The 17,489-nt window shown below is 42.4% G+C and overlaps 1 protein-coding gene across 2 annotated transcripts in view; it reads left to right on the plus strand.

Moving 5' to 3' along the window:
- PDZRN3 (PDZ domain containing ring finger 3) overlaps positions 1-17,489 on the plus strand; it is a 246,458-nt gene that overhangs the window by 190,009 nt on the left and 38,960 nt on the right. Inside the window, exon 1 of one of the 2 annotated variants that reach the window (XM_017864603.1) lies at positions 4,672-5,033. The exons of the other annotated variant lie outside the window; for it this stretch is intronic. Within the exon in view, the coding sequence (XP_017720092.1) occupies positions 4,965-5,033 (69 nt within the window). The 5' untranslated portion in view covers positions 4,672-4,964. Of the gene's footprint in view, positions 1-4,671; positions 5,034-17,489 lie in introns of those variants that run through there. 2 annotated transcript variants of the gene reach the window in all.

The raw sequence follows: 17,489 nt of genomic DNA on the forward strand, positions 1-17,489 counted from the left end.
GAGAGAGGAAGAGTCTATCCTGTGACTGCCCAGTGCCTAACAAAGGGATGCCATTGCTCCACGGAGACCTGTTTCCTCCTCAGTCCTGCCATCTCACTTCTTTTTGACATGACTCTTCCAGAAGTCTGTGTGGTTGGACTGGAAGTTCATAGCATGGTGAGACCTGTGTTCATCATTACAATAGAGAAAACAAGGTTGCATTTCAGGTATTAGGCAAATAGACAATCCAATCAGTATGCTGAAAATAATATGTTTGAATTAGATAGCTTATTCAGCAATTAAATAAATAAAAGTTCATGTCTACATTTGCTGGCTGGCTGTAGCACCCCGATGACTTATGGAAGTTCAAAGAACGATTATGAGGGATATTCCCTGGGCACTTTAAGCCCTTTGCGTATATGCCTTGTCTATCTGTTTGTCTCATTGTGTGTTCCTTGGTGACCCCTCTTTGCACTTTATTTTTAATTTCCATGAAGGCAGGAAGAGGCAGGCGTCTGATGGTGCAGAGCACCCGAGAAGAGTGCCTTGTGCTCTGGTGAGCTTATTAGGCACTTTCCAGTGATGTGATTACTAACTTGAAAAAGACGTTAAGCATCTTCACCAAACAATGTGTGCCTTTGTGTGGCCAGTAGTTTTTTCATTTTTACTGGGACAGCTGTTCTCTCAAAAACAGTTCTATTATAAATAACTTGCAGTCACTAACAGACTTTCTTTGCCCTTACACTGCCTCTGGGATGAGCTTTACTAAATGCTACGGTGTGTATCATCAAGCAGGTGAACCTCCTTTTTTACACAATTGTGTGTTCCTTACTACAGGAAAGCAATATTATGAAAATAAAACACCATCCTAAATGTGCTAGATGATTTTGCCAAAGTAACAGGGTACTTTAATCAAAAAAAAAAAAAAAAAAAAAAGAAACACTTTGGTGTGTCTTGTTTTAGGCATAACGGGTGCATGAGTGTTTTCCATTTTTTATTCCAAATGACACATATTAATCACAAGAATGGAAACCCAACCATGAGTCAAATTTGTATTAGTATCCTTTCCATTCCTCTCCGTACCCTGCAGCGTGAGGCTCTTAGACACCAGACTCACCCAAGTACCCTTGTAAAGCAGCTGTTCTCAAAGTGAGGCCCGGGTACCCTGGGGGTCCAGGACACTTGTTTCCGGGGATCTGTGAGGTCAAAAACATTTTCGTAAAAGTACCAAGATGTTATACTGTCATTCTTTTATGAGCATATAGTACAGTGGAGTTTTCTAGCGGCTACATGACATATCACAAGCATTTGAATTTAGAAGCAAATGTGAAAATCCAGCTGTCCTCAATTACACCTTAGAGAGCTTAGACCTTAGAGAGCTGTTGGAAAATGTAAAACTATGCTTTCCTTCTCAAAAACTTCTGTTTTGGAAAATATAGTCATTTCATAAAAATGTTATTTATATTATTATGTAATGGGTTTGTTATTGCTATTTTAAAATGAATTAATGAATAAATACTTTAAGATTTCTGATTATTTCTAATATGAAAAATATTGCTTAATATAACCCATATAAACAACAGTCCTTGAGGTTCTCAGTCATTCTTATTTTTATTTATTTATTTATTTATGTTTGAGACAGAGTCTTGCTCTTGTCGCCAGGCTGGAGTGCAGTGGGCGCCATCTTGGCTCACTGCAACCTCCACCTCCCGGGTTCAAGCAACTTCCCTGCCTCAGCCTCCCAAGTACCTGGGACTACAGTTGCATGCCACCACACCCGGCTAATTTTTTATATTTTAGTAGAGACGGGGTTTCACCATGTTGGCCAGGATGGTCTCCATCTCCTGACCTTGTGATCTGCCTGCCTCAGCCTCGCAAAGTGCTGGGATTACAGGCGTGAGCCACCGTGCCCGGCCAGTTCTCAGTAATTTTTAAGAGTGAAAGAGTTCCTAAGGCCAAAATGTTAGAGAGCCACTGCTCGGAAATACAGTACCATATGCAATGAAACTCGCCCAGCTTGTTACTGAGATTGGGAAGCTTTCTAACAAAGAGTAAAAGGATGTGTAAAAGTTCCCTAATCATGTAGCTTAGGCCCATTTCTACTTTTATTTGTGGATGTGCAGGAAAAAGGTGAAGGACTACGTTGAAACCACAGAATCTTATGAAAAACATAACTTAAAGGCCCTCAACTTTGGGAGAGGAGAGCCAACCACGATTGTAAGCCTTTTCTTTGTGGGGACACCCAAGCACACTTTGTTTTCTCCCCCTGCTGGTACTTGCCAATTGTGCTGTGATTGGCGGGTCTGTGAGACCACACAGGTCATCCTTCATCTCTTCATGCAGCCAATGAGTATGTGTTTCCTGAGCACCTTCATGGGGCCTGGGCTGGTAGAAATTCAGACCCAGTCGCTGTCCTCAGAAGCCAAAAGGCTTGTACCAGGAAACAGTCAGCAAACACATAAGCATTAAGTGAACAGAATCATTACTGATTTTGGAAAGCGATGCAAAGGAAATGAACGGGGTGATATGACACAGTACTTTGGAAGATCTGAAAGTAAATTCATACAAAATACCTGGCAAAGCCTTTTCTAAGGAGGCTTCATTTGAGCGGAGATGGGGGTAGGGGGTTGGAAGGAAGGAGAAGGGGAAGAGTGGTTCCAGCAGAGGGACCTGCAGAGGCCCTGCGGAAGGGCATGGCTTGCTGGCAGTGTGGTGACCACCAGAGTGGGTGAGCGATGATGGGTATGGAGACATTGATGGACAAAGGCCAGATTTTACAGAGCATTGTAGGCGCTGGTGAAGAATTTCAGTTTCAATCCAGGAGTGATGGGAAGTGATCTGAGGCCTTTTAAGCAAACAGTGGATTCATCCATTTCTGCTGTGTGAAGACCAGCCTGGTGACTGGGTAGGGAATGAACTAGGGGAGAGAGGCAACTGGTGGGTAGGCAGGAGAGGAGGCAGAGAGTGCCCAGGAGGCTCTGGACATCATCAGGTGAGAATCCATGGTGTGCAAGGGCGGCCGGCAGAATGGACAGGTTTGAGATCTAATTTGGGGTAGAACAGACCAGACTCACTGATGGACCAAGGGTGGGGATGAGGCAAGGAGAGTGAAGAAGCATGACCTCTGTTTTTTTATTAGAGCTCCTTTTGTTTTCTCAAATCATTGCAGCAAAACTCTGCAAGGTAGTTAGCATCATACCTATTATTTAGAGATGAGGAGACCAAAGCGCCAATAACGTGCTCATGGGTCAACAGGGCCCTGCACAGCATCAAAGCAAGTCAGCAATTACTGCAGCTGCCCTGCTCCATCTGTGGCTTCCTTTCCCTAGTGGCACGCTCCAGCTTACTGCTCTGGTCCAGGCAGTGACACCAGGTGAGGGCCCGGAAGCAAGGCTCCTCCCCCTCCAGCAAGTCAGGGCTGTTAGCTGGTGTGAGCCAAGTCACTGTGCCTCGTCTTCTGTGTCTGAGAAATGGGTCCAGAGGCATCTGCTGGCCATCAGCCCAAGTGGGATTTTACTGGAACTGGTTTATTCACGTCTCAGGTGTGTCTCAGCTCCCTGAGAAAGGGAGCATTATTCTTCAGGCCCCATGACACGTCTCAGCAGGGGACGTGGGAGTCTTCCTTGGAGACAGTTAAACCTTTGTAAAATGAAACCTTTGTAAAATGGTGAAGGCTCTGGAAGCAATTGTGAGAATTTTAAACATCAACGATTTTCGTTGAGGAAAAAAGGTACCTGTGCATTTCATTCAGGCATGGGGCAATCATTTATTTAAAAACAAAGTTTTTAGAAAAGCTGTCAGGCTTACTCAGCGGGACAGAGGCTGAAGGAGGAGAGAAGCAAGGCAGCAAGAATCAAAATTCTTAAACGTTGTCTTTTCTCACCTCCCAGGTATCATCTGGCAGCTCTCTGCTTTCTTCACACACAACTCAGGGCACAGCTTCAGAGGTCTAGGCAGGTATGGCACATCAGATACAGATCCGTAGTAACCAGTGACAATCAGTCCAGCCATATCATCTCTGAAATATCTGCAGCATCTATATAGCTGAGGGGATGGCATGAAGCTGACTGCTTCTCTTCTTGCCAGTTAGTTAGGCAGCCCTTCCACAAATAACTTTCTGCTTTTGAAATTGAAAATGCATTTGGGGAATGATTATCTGCTTTCTCACCTGTAGGGCAGCCTCTCTCCTTATAACCCCTAGCTACTTTGCATACTCACGGATCTATCCTGCCATTTAAATTTTTATATTTTATTCATATGTGGAGTATTTTTCCTGCAAGTTTGTAAAGCACTAAATATTATATGAACATTATTCAAAACATGTCCTTTCCATAAAGTCCGTTTATATGCCATCATTATCTGCAGCATTAAATACATTTTATATCATCAGAGATTTTATGATATATTTAAAAATGAATTTCTACTTAGCCAAAACACATTAGGGATTATCCTAAGAGACCTTGCTAAAAATGCAGTCATGTTTATTTGTAACTGCCAGAAAATAGCTTGCAAAATTGTTAGTGTCTTTTATTATTCCCTACCACTGGAGCACTTGCTTGTTAATTAGAGAAATTTCAACTGTCATAGTTGGCAATTATAGCTTCTGTATCATTGTCTGTTATGAATAGTCAATGAGAGCTGATTAATATGCATGAGCAGCAGTATATATAGCGTGTGCATTGGACCACAATCCAGCTGCCAGAGTCACTCAGAGGAGGGAGTGGTGTGCGTGTATGTCTGTGTGTGTGTGTGTGTGTGTGTGTGCACGCGCGTGCATGCATGCATGCTGCGAGGGGAGGAAGGGAAGCGTGGAAGGGGGGAGAGAGTTGTTGTCTAGCCTCTGAGAGCAGCGCCAATGTGAAGCTTTGCAGTCGCCTGACTCACCTGAGGCTCTCCAAGGATACCTTCAATGCCTGCACTGTAAGGGAGCTGCTTTTCCCGGGTGCTGGCGAGGACGGAAGCCTTCCTTTGACGTTTTTCTAAACATGGGATGCAGTTTGTGCAGCCTGCAGAAGCAAGAGGAGCAGTACAAATTACTCTATGAAGTTTGTCAGGTAACACCCTGCATTTTATTCCGTAGAAGTGCATAGGCACCCACCTGGCCAAGTGTAACTTCTGGGAAAGGTATTGGGGATTTGTGTGTGTGTGTTTGTGCATATTTTGTGTTCTGAAAGAGGAAGCTTTTCTGACTTTTTTGTGCATTTTCTCTCAAGTCTGTTATAAAATTTTCCATCCAGTGGCACTTTGGTGCCTGCATTTGAAAATATAAATATATGTTGATGGTCATAAAATGTGTTTCAAGCAGTCTTGTCACAAGGCTTCGTCACAACTGAGCTCTCTCCAGAGTGTCGAACTCGAAGGGTCAAAGAGTGGTCATGCACGCTTTGAACAAGTTGGAGAAGACGTGGATGATGATTAATGCTTGCAAGGTTTTGTCTGTGTTTACAAATAGTTATAAGGCGCTCCTTTCAGTACAGCCCAAGCCCTCTGCTGATTTGGTTCTTTTAGCAATTCTTGTAGTGGGACATGGTTCAAATTGGTACTTCTCACTTGCCATTTCTGTACCTCTCTCTGAAATTTTTAAGAACTTCAAAAGCAAGTGACTCGATCTTGGGTACTGTCATTCACATCGGACGACTTGTATCTTCTAAGTCATTGTGAGCAACATGAAAATTTCAGTTGAGGTGAAATGGGATATTTACGATACAACCCAGATAATGTATCTTACATCTCTGTCAAATGCTCTATTTTTAAATATTCAAGTCCTACTCTCAACTAGGAGGTTTTGATACTGCTGTTGGTAACCTACCTTGGCAGGTAAGGATTTTCTCTGAAAATCATTCTTTAAATTTGTCTTCAGTAATAAAAATAATAATAATCCAGCTAAGGCTTTCTTTTAGATAAGCACTTTAGAAGAAGGTTGTTATAGCAAGTGAGAAACAAAGGGTGTGTGTTTCTTGATTTATAACAATCAATGGCATAATAATTTTTAAAGAGCCAGACTTTTTAAAAAAGAATTTGATTCTCCATCAGTTGAGTGTCATTTTTTGCTTAAGCCACCAGAGGGTGATATGCTTAAAGAGACACAGTGAGACGCGGCAAAAAGTGGGTTGGCTGCCTCTCTGGGCAAAACCTAAAGATAAAATGACCCTGGGTGAACAAAAAGTGTCTCTCTCTCTGTCTGCCTTCCCCACTGAGACAGAGAGAGAGAGAATCAAAACAAACCTTTTGAGGCTTGGTAATCTCCTTAGGCAAGGGGTATATATCTTACAAAAAACAAGCATCTTAAATGAGTCTTGGGAATAAATACATTTTCGACCTGTGACTTCACACTCAGGACTTCACTGGACTCAAGTCCTTTTCAAAGCATTTGGGAGACATGTTGGAGATCTTGGGCAGAAGCGCTGTCGCTACTGGCGATCTAGCCTCCATCCCTTGTGTGATCATGTGGTGAGCTGTAGTCCTCAGTTTGCCAAGTTATCCCACTCAGTGAGCTGGGGAGTTCTCAGTGAGTCCAGCACATAAGCAGGAAACAAGTGGAACAGCAGATGCCATCATTCGGGCAAAGTGGTTGTGTTACAGACTTTTGCCGCTGTATTTGAAATAGCCCAACATAGTAAGTCAAAAGTAATTTTAAAATTTGCCTTTTAAAATGTTTTGCTTTTTACCATTAATGCACAGAAAATATAATTCAGCAGTCACAGCTGTGGATGTATTACACTGGCACCCTCCAGAAAGTAACTGTACCACATCTCTGTCAAATCTAAGTGAACCTGTCTTTTATTCTTCTGTATTATTTGTGCTCAATCCCCCCAGCCCCTCCCACAAACACACACAACTGCCCCCAAAAGAGGGAGCCTGGATTCTGTTGTTTGTTTTTTACTAGGTGAATTTATGTGGAAATATTTCTGGCTGAAGCATCGCTCAGTAAATTGCTGATAAATGACTTCCATCTGGAATATACTTGGTCAGCAATTTAGGAAGCCATGCAGATTTATTTTCAAGAAACTCAAACTACTTTTCGGACCCATTACCCTTGTGCCAACTAAGTAAAATCCCCCTTGCTCCTATTCTTTGTGAGTCCTGAACCGTAGCATAAAGGAATTCACAAAACACTTGCAGGAATTAATAATTGCATTCTCGTTCTTATTATGCAAAGCCTTATTAGAGCAGAGAAATTAAGGTTTCCATAAATTACAGTTCCAGAAGGTCCGGTGCGTCTGGCTTCAGTAAGCCCTGGTAACAGCAGCACAAAGAGGATCAAATATTCCAGGGCTCAGACTTTATCCTTTCCTCATCCAGAGATAATTCAAAGAGATGCTCTTCATTAGGGCCATTGGCAAGCTGCCTACAGTTTCTTTTTGGGGGCTGCTGTGAGCTTAATGATGCAGAACAATGGCTTTGCCTCTTGTTGCACACATACCTCATTGTACCTTTAATCACATTAGAAAAACAACAACAACACATAAAGTTGCCAGGTCATTAAGGGGCATTGCAAAGAGTGCAGACACATCAGTGATTGGGGTCATGCATTAAAAGATGCGCCAAGACATTTAGGGACACTCAAACACTTCTATGGGGAGGAAGCTTCCTGCCTACCTGGGGTTGTAAGGTCAGGTCAGTCAAGTACAGCGGTTCTTTATACTTTTATGATAACTGTGGTGTCCAGGTGGTGGGGGTTGTGGGGCAGTGTGAAACATCAAGACAGGGCCTCTGCCTACCAGAAATTTGAAATTTAACAGTTGCTTCATGATTTGGAAAACTTTAGCCTGTCTTGAGTAACCTTGAGTACTCACAAGCACTATTAAGGTGAAAGGACAGGGAAGCAAGGAAGATGCTTTAAGGTTATCAAGGAGTACAGTCTCCTGCTTGGATAAATTAATTGGCACAGGAGAGCTCATGTTCTAGGAGTAATGGGATAGGGAGCCTCACAGCTCTTGGGCTGTGGCTGGAATCCAGCTAAGGGTGGTTTCCAGGTGTTGGGGCCAGGGAGTGGCAGTTGGGGGTGTAAGGATGGGAAAGTCTGTGGCTCTGTGGGTTTTGATGCCAGTGACTCCAGTACAGGCTAAGCACCAGCCTTGTTTGTAGCCATGTACTGTGAGGTCAATGGGACAGCCAGTCTGTGGATGCTTTGAGGAGGGTCTTCCAATGGAGGCCAAGAAGAGGGGAACAGAGTAGCACCTCAGCCAGTATCATTTATTCTCTCCACCTCTTCTAACATCGACCAGAGACTCTTTGTAAAATGGTGACCTTTGCTAATTTGATGAGGCGACAAGGAAATAATTGTGATTGGGAGTTAAGCTTCAAACTAGAAATTATGACTAGCACATTGTCCTGAAGTCTGCATGCACATTTTCAAGATAAGGAAAACTTATCTATAGTCACAGGACTATTCATTGCCGATAGCCACAGCATTATTTATTGTGCACTTACTACGTGCTGGCACAATGCTAAGTGTCCACTGTGTGTTTTCCCATCAGATCTGCACACAAGCATGAAGAGATAGGTGATACTGTCATCCCTATTTCAAAGAGAAGAAACTGACATACAGAGGAATTATAGTGGGACAGGGAGTCAGATCTGCACTATAATTCCCACGTCTGCGAATTCTTTTCTTGCATAAATCATTTTCCAGCAGTGTCAATGAATGAATCATGATCAACTTTATAGGATACCTGCGGGCCAGTTTTCAAAAATCATGCTTGCCTTTGTGGGGCTAACATAAAGACCCTGCAGTCTCAGGCCCAGGTGCTACATGGTACCTCCTGAGAAGGGTTCCTACAGGGTTGCTGGTCCTTCATACCAGGGGAGGGTGGTGTGCAGAGAAAAATGAGCTCCAGAGTAGCACAGAGTTCCCACTGGCTTATCAGGCAGCCTGAAGAATGGATGATTTGAGAACGCTCATGTCCTTTTGCCTCTCAGTAATAACAGGAAATATCACATAAGATTAATTTGTGCCTCTTATGCCACTTGAAGTTGTTAGTTTTGAGAAGCAAAAATTTTACCACTAACTCTGATTTGCTGGAAAACTATAGATCTGATACAGATTTGTGACCCTTTATACATCAATCTCATAGCCAGTTGGATAAAAAACACAGATTTCTACAGTAAATACTAATCAGAATCCAGTTGATGGGGAAGTCTAGAAACTTGACTTTGCACAATCCTGCTTGCATATTTAATTAGCTAGATGCAGTACTCAGATGAGTTGACTGCTGTAGAGCACAGCGACTGCATCAGCTGAGAGTCAGATGAGTCACGGTTCGATTAAGTATGGACCCAATTAATGACGGTTAATTGGATGAACATAAACTTGACCTCCACACAGTAGTTTTGAACCTGGCAAAATTTTCCTGCAAGTAGGAGTGTGTTTGCTTAAACAGCCTATTAATTCTAAAAGCTTCATTTTAGAAGCAGCTTTACATTCTGAATTCATGTAGGCAAAGTAGGTATGGAAAAATAAAGCTCATCTCAGCCGGGCATGGAGGCTCACGCCCTGTAATCCCAGTACTTTGGGAGGCTGAGGTGGGAGGGTTGCTTGAGCCCAGGAGTTCAGGAATGGCCTGGGCAACTTGATGAGATCCCATCTCTACAAAAGAAAAAGAGAAAGAAATTTAACTTAGCCAGCCATGATGGTGCATACTTGTAGTCCCAGCTACTCAGGAGGCTAAGGTGAGAGGATCACTTGAGCTTAGGAGTTGGAGGCTGTAGTGAACTATGCTGGTGCCACTGCATTCCAGCCTGGGTGACAGTGACAGAGCAAGACACCTTCTCGGTGGGGGGACGGGGGGGAAGCCCATCTTCTCCTCCTCCCACCTTGACAAACCAGGGCCCTTTATTGAATATGGGGCCAGCATATGGCTGAGAAAGTCACTTTTTAATATGTGGCCATTATTTGTCACTAACTGTTGTTTTCTTGTCAATTAACAATGGATTATAAACTACTTTTTTGTTGATTCTGGAAAGGAACGACTGAGGGTGGGACCAGAGATTACCTCTCCTCTTTCTGTTTGTCTCCTCTTTAAGACACAAAGCTTTGGGGGACCATAAAGGAGTTTTCCTTCTTTTCCCTTAGGACTAGGGCCTAATACCCACCATCCTAGCTTAGGTGTCCTTCTGAAGTGTTCCCAGGGTGCCCTGCACTTCCTTCCACCTTGTTTCCATATATATGTTAATTTGGCCTCCCATGTTACACTGTAGACTAGGAAGTCTCATCACTACTGTTACTTCTCAGCACATGGTTGGTTGAATAAGTTGGATTTTGTAGTGTTTGTTGGGAAGAGTGAGGAGTAAGAAAAGAAGAATACAAGTTAGGAATTTAGAAAAAGAACTAGGTGTTGAATGAAATGACCGTGATTTGGACCATGGAGGTGAGGATGTGGAACAGAAGGGACACAAGACATTCATTTATCATTCATTCAGCCAACACGTTCACCCAACCCACCAAGTGCTAAGAACCAACGTGCTCACCCACTTGCTTACTGGCTCCCCAGTGCCCTTAGAATTCAGTGAATTAACTGTGGCTTACAGAGCCCTGTGAGATCCAGCCTCTTCTGACCTCTCCCATAAACCTCCGGCCCTGCTCATCTGCCCTGGTCCTGCAGGCCTGCTTTCAAGACACAGAACCCACCTTATTCCTTCCTTCTCAAGACTTTGCAAACTGGCTGTTCCCTCCTGCCTGCAAGTTAGTTCACCAATTCATCCTTGAGCTCAGCTTAAATGTCCCTCTCTCCCTGGAGACCTTACCTGACCTAAGAAAATCCCCCCCACCACCCCCACTCTAACCTCTCTGTGCAATGTTGATTTCGCTGCTGCACATTGTTGACTTGCTTATCACCTGTTTTCAACTCCAACCTCCCAGACAAATGTAAGCCCCGTGAAGGTAGGAACTTTGCATCGTTCTCTATGAAACCCCATGTCCTGGCACATGACTAGTAACTGTTCAGGATGTGTTTACCAAAATTAACTTCTGAGTGAGAAATGTATCAAGTGGATCCCACTTCGGTTTGGGAAGGGTTTTACCATGACAAATGAGTCCATATCCCTGGTCTCTAATGGCTTCCACAGATACAGCTGCATGTTGCCATAAGGCAGGTGGTACGGGGTCACAAGAGAGAAGACAGCCCCTCTCTCTGTGTTCCTGTCACCCACCTGCCATGGCACGCAGAAGGAAACATATGGAACAGTGAAAAAAATCCAGCTTTAATAAATGAGTTCTCTTGTGTTCATTAATAATGCAGGAAGAGGTCATGGTTAAATGTGGACGGGGTGGGGGTGGGTAACGCACAGAAGAATACCGTCAACAGTTCGGAGTGAAGGCACAGCAGAGCCACGCTAACCCTCCTGCATTCTCTGACCAGTGTGGGATTAAGCAGGGAACAGCCTTCACTCTCTAAAGCCCACAAAGCCAGTTTCTAGCAGTGCCACCGTCATTTATGTGACAGGTGTCATAACGGTAAAATGTAGGCGAGCTGTGCTGCAGAAGAAATGCAGGAATGAATGTGTCCTGCCTGGAGTGACCTGCTTGCCTACTTGTTCATCAAGGGCATTTTGAGTTGTGTGTTCATTGGTGAACTTTGGGGAAAGGGTCCCTTTTTCATCTACTAATTGCCAGCCTCACAGGATAATTTTTTTTTTCCCAAATACATTTGATGATATTCATCAGCTTGTGATAAAGAATATACCAAAATAGTGCGAAAGTGAAAGAATGTTATTGGCACTAATGTTCAGTTGTGTTGCATGCTGGTCTTGATTTGAGTGGCAGTAGGAAGCAGGGACAGCTTTTGACTGTGGAAGAGTCTCTGGACTCTTAGATCTCAGATTAGATCTCAGAGTAGGGTCCTGGCCCAGCAGCAGCATCATCACCTGGGAGCGTGTTTGTTAGAAATGTACTTTTCTCAGGCCCTGCCCCAGAGCTGCTGAATCAGAGACTCTGGGGGTGGGGCCAAGCAATTTGTTTCACAAGGGCTCCAGGTGGGTTTGGTGCAAGTTCACTTTTGAGAGCCTCTGTTCTATATTAAATGCTGGAAGAGGGAGGACTGCTAGGTGACCTAAGCCTTCTGACAGATTTTCTTGAGTCTTTGTCGGATGAGTAGGCAGCAAAGAAGTCACATCTCAGACACTTAGATGTGGATCAAAAATTTAGCCATCTGTTGGTTAATACCAAAAATAAATTGTTTTGTTTGAGAACTTTTTTCAAGCAAATAGTTCTGTAATATCTAGTTTACAAGTAGAAAATTGAAGGTTATTGAAGTTTTGTCTAAAGGAGAGAGAATATATAAAATTTTCAGATACATCTGATATTCAGCAGCTTGTGATAAATAATAAGCTGAAATAGTACAGAAGTTAAAGAATGTTATTGGCACCAGTATTCAGTTTGTATTGCACACTGGTCTTGATTTGAGTGGCAGTAGGAAATAAGGACAGCGTTTCTGACTGTGGAAGAGTCTCTGGAATTTGCTGTATATACATTATTATGTATACATTACATAATGTATACATATGCATGTGTATATATATCCCACCATATTATTTCTCTGAATCACTCCAGGCTCCAGCATTATCCTATATCCTCCTAAACAAGACACCTCCTACTACTCCAAATACTCTCTTCCCAATAGTAAATAAAAAAGTAATCTGATTCATTTCCAGTAAGGTGAATGATGATGGGTAGAATTCTCCTGCCAGAAGAGAATGTATTTTTAGGAAGGACCTTATTACCCAAATGAATCCGAATTGGCAGAATTCTTGTGGAAATAAGTTTGAGCAGGGGCCTCTTTCTGATGAGAGCTATATAGCTATCACCATGACAGGTCATGATTTATAGACACCACATCTGGGAGGCTTTCAGGTTACAGCCTGTCAATTAAACAACATCATTGGTCAGTCTTTGGTGTACATTTCTAGAAGTAGATGTTTTTATATCTGCGGATGACCATTTTTAAAAGTCTTCATAAAGATTGCCCCTGAATGAGTCTCTCCACGTAATACCCACCAGTTTATGAGCATCCGCCTGACCTCGCTCTTCACCCCAAGGGGAATCTTTTTTTTTTTTTTTTTTCTTGTTTGCCTCTTTGGTGTTCAGCTTGTCAAGGTGACAGACTGGTAAAGGATGGAATCCTGTTTTTAACTCTCAGGCTTATATCAGTCTCAAGGTAGAAAAATTCCACTAGGGCAGTGGTTCTCAGACTTGAACTGGCATCAGAATCACCAGGAGGGCTTGTTTAAACACTGGGCACTTTATCCCTAGATTTTAGATGCTTCTGGCCTGCGGATCACCCTTCGAAATCCACTGCTCTAGGAGAATCATTATTACATAAGACTGATGGATGAGGGGATGAGTGAAAGGATGGAGGAAGAGAGGGCATTTATGTGTCTCTTCAGTTCTGCTAGTGCCAAATTGCTTTCCATCATTATGGTAGAGAAGTTCGTGTTGCTGCATATCCCTGCCAACCCTTGGTATTGTCTGATTTCTTAGTTTTCCAATATAGTGAATATGAAGCGGTATCTCACTGTGGCTTAAATTTGCTTCACCCAGATTATGAAGTTGAGTATATATTTGTGTATATTGGCCATTTTTTAGTTTCTTCATTGTGTGTAAAGTGCCTGCTCCAACTTTTTGCCCATTTCTCTGTTGGGTTTTCATCTTCTTCTCCTGGTTGTAGGATTTTGAAAAACGTAGTCTGGATACCAACCCCTCAGATGTAAGTGTTGCAGACATCTCTCAGTTTGTGGCTTGTCTTTGCATTTTCTTTATGATGTCTTCTAATGAATGAAATCTCTTAATTTCATATAGTCAACTATATCTCTTTTCTTTTGGTTTGTGCTTGTTAAATCTTTGCTAGGAAATGTGTTTTCTCTCTCTCAGTCATAAAGATACTTCTAATATTTTCCTCCTAAAGTTTTATATAATTTTTGTCTATCATAGTTACTTTTTTATATATGGTAAGATGTTAGAGTACAACTTCATTTTGTATAAATACAGGTTTTCCAGCATATCTTTTTTTTTTTTTTTTAGACGGAGTCTCGCTATGTCACCCAGGCTGGAGTGCAGTGGTGCAATCGTGGCTCACTGCAAGCTTCACCTCCCGGGTTCACGCCATTCTCCTGCCTCAGCCTCCTGAGTAGCTGGGACTACAGGCACCCGCCACCATGCCCGGCTAATTTTTTGTATTTTTAGTTGAGACAGCGCTTCACCGTGTTAGCCAGAATGGTCTCTATCTCCTGACCTAGTGATCTGCCCACCTCGGGCCTCCCAAAGTGTTGGGATTACAGGTGTGAGCCACCGCGCCCAGCCCTGGTATATCTTACAGACAAGCCCATCTCTTCCTCATCACGGAGAAATGCCAGTTTCCCTCTATGATTGGTAGGTTTACAGGCATTCATTGTAACATTCTTTGTAATTCCATACATATATCTTAGAAATTTTAAAACTTATTTGACATTTAAGAAAATATTAAGAGGAGACCCAAGAATAAATATCTTTTATTAAAAGCCTCCACTACCCCAAATTCTGAAGGGAAGTAAATCAGAAATAGTAATGGGGAAGACGGAGTTGGCTGACTGTAAACATCTTTACAAAAGTACAAAAGTCGCTTTTTTTAAAAAAAAGCATTCTTCATCTGTAAAAGATTTTCTCAAACTGTAACATTTGTTGTTAAAAGAGAAGACACATCTGTAAGACTACAGTTAGAACTAATATTTTTATAAACACATTTCCTAAGTTTACATGTTTTAGCTAAAGAAATCTTAAGCAAAAAGTGTATCTTTTTTTGTGAACAAACAGTACATGAACCAAATATGGCAAACAAACACTTACTAGTCACAGCACTAAAGCAGTGAAAACAGAGGTAATTTGTCAGACATCTGGGAGAATAAGTTTTCTCCCAGTGCGTTAAGCAGTTTACCGTAACACAGACACATTCCTGTTTTGCCACACATGACAATTATTCCCCTCCCCTGCCCAAAAGTGTCAGCGGTTGTGGCACATAACATTAGAAGTGACATGCATTTTAATAAAGTAAAACTCTAAAGAATATGAACCAATTTTCCTTTATCAAGCAGCTGTTTTCTATTTTGGGAGTCTCAAAACAGAGAAATTACTATCCTTCATAACAATATTTCAGTTAGCAGCAGGAGATGAAAAGCAGCAGCTATTTCCCCTCAGAGTCACAATGGTATTTTACATTCAAGATTAAGTTCCTTTTATCTAGTTAGGGGATGACTGGCAGGAATAACTTGTAATGCACATACTGTACATTTTATATACTAGTTACTATGTGTTGCAGCTAACTGCATCCATTGATGCATTCCTATTTGGACTAACTCCTTAATAAGAGATACCTCTGTTTCCCTTCACTTGGTATTTTCTCCTTTTTATTTCTCTCTCTGGCAACTTTCTAAATCCACGATTTGTAGCATTGGACTGAGTATCTGCAAACTTCCCAGTATTTAAAGTTTGAATTGTTGAGCATGTCTGTCTAATCTCTCCCTCCCCAGTTAAATTAACTTGAACTTTTTGTTCAAGTTGCGCCATGGATTGGAATGAAGAAGTAGTGGCTGTTCCCCAAAGAGGAAAGGAAGGGAGTCAACCACCACTGAGAAATTGACCAGAAAGGTCCATGCATCCTTTTTCTCAGTTGTCCATGAAGTCACAGAACCAACTCTACTCTATCTCCAACCATGGTTAAGAAAGCCAGGGGAGGGAGGACACAATTCCAGTGTTGTATTATTTATCCTTGAATTAACAAGTGACAGCCCAAGATTAATATTTCAGTGATTTTTTTTTTCCTGTCCTCATAAGAACAATGATAAATAGCTTTTGAGTGTTATTTATCCTGCACAGGCTTTAAATGCATGAGTTATATACAAAAGCTCATGTAATTCTCACACAGCCCCTTAAAAGTATAGATACTGTTATTATTTCCATTTCACAGATGAGATAACTGAGGGTTAAAATAGTTGACAAAGTGGCCTGGGGTCACACAGCTGGTAAGTGGCAGAGACAAGATCATAACACAGGACTGTCTGAGTCCAGTGACTTTGGGCAGACTCCCTCATTCATCCCGTCACTCATTCTGTTAACACACATTAGTGGGCGTCTCCTTCCAGTGTTCCTGGAGAAACGTTCCAGTGTAGTACAATGGAAAGGAAAGTCCCTGCCCTCAAGGGGCTTACATTCTAGAGAGAGGTGGGGTCAGAAGTTAAATACTACACTCCTGAGAATATAATTACAATGTGGAGTAAAGGCCCTATAGGAATGTGGTTCTACTGCAGAAACATCATATGAAGACCCAAACAAGAAACTGCCCAGTTTTCTCCTCTGTAAAATGGAGGTACTTGGCTGGGCACGGTGGCTCACGCCTGTAATCCCAGCACTTTGAGAGGCCAAGGCAGGCAGATCACGAGGTCAGGAGATCAAGAGATCAAGACCATCCTGGCCAACATGGTGAAACCCCGTCTCTACTAAAAATATTTTTAAAAGCTGGATGTGGTGGCACACACCTGTAGTCCCAGCTACTTGGGAAGCTGAGGCAGGAGAATCGCTTGAACCTGGGAGGTGGAAGTTGCAGTGAGCCAAGATCGTGCCACTGTACTCCAGCCTGGCAACAGAGCAAGACTCCATCTCAAAAAAAAAAAAAAAAAAAAAAAAATTGAAGTAGTTTTGTAGCTTTAGCAGTTAAATTGAGGTATCAAGGTGATACCTTGCTCAAGTGGAAGTTCATCCTGTTTTGTTAAAGCAGGAGAAGGATTCCATTTGCAAGTTATCACAGTCTAGAACCACCTGATGGTCTTAAAGGCAGCATTTACTGAGTGCCTACTATGTTCTCTGGGTCATGTGCTGTGCTGAGGGAGAGGTTAAAATAGCCACTTGCTCACAGTGTTCACGTCCTACTTCAGAGGACCTCCCTCTCCCTCAGAGCTTTAGCTGTAAAAGGGGAAGGCTTGGGTTCTTTTTATGGCTCTGCTATTGAGTGGCCCTGGAACAGTCTCTGGGCCTCTCTGAACCTTAGACTCTTCTTCTGAAGCTCAGGAATATGAACTGTTTCTCCTAGGGTGTTAGGAGTGTCCAGGTGAGCTTTAATGTGTGTGTGAGTGTATCTGGAACATGTGTGGCATGGTGTAGGCTCTGTATGTGGGCATACAGTCAGCACTTCATATCTATGGGTTCTTCATCTGTGGATTCAACCAACTGAGGATCAAAAATATTTGGAAAAAATAATTCCACAAAGTTCCAAACAGCAAAACTTGAATTTGCCACATGCCAGTACTATGTTGAATTCCCTGAATGATGTAGGCATTGTATTAGGTATTATAAATAATGTAGAGATGATGTAAAGTATATGGGAGGATGTAGTTGGTATGCCAAGCCTACAATAGCAATTAGGACAAGTATATGGTCATATGATTTAAACTATATGGGAGGATGCAAATACTCTGTGTGCCATTTTATATATCAGGAACTTGAGAATTCATGGATTTGGGAGGATACTGGAGCCAGTATCTCATGG

Source organism: Rhinopithecus bieti, unplaced genomic scaffold (genome assembly GCF_001698545.2).
Source record: "Rhinopithecus bieti isolate Rb0 unplaced genomic scaffold, ASM169854v2 scaffold_76550, whole genome shotgun sequence".
Classification (NCBI taxonomy): domain Eukaryota; kingdom Metazoa; phylum Chordata; class Mammalia; order Primates; family Cercopithecidae; genus Rhinopithecus; species Rhinopithecus bieti.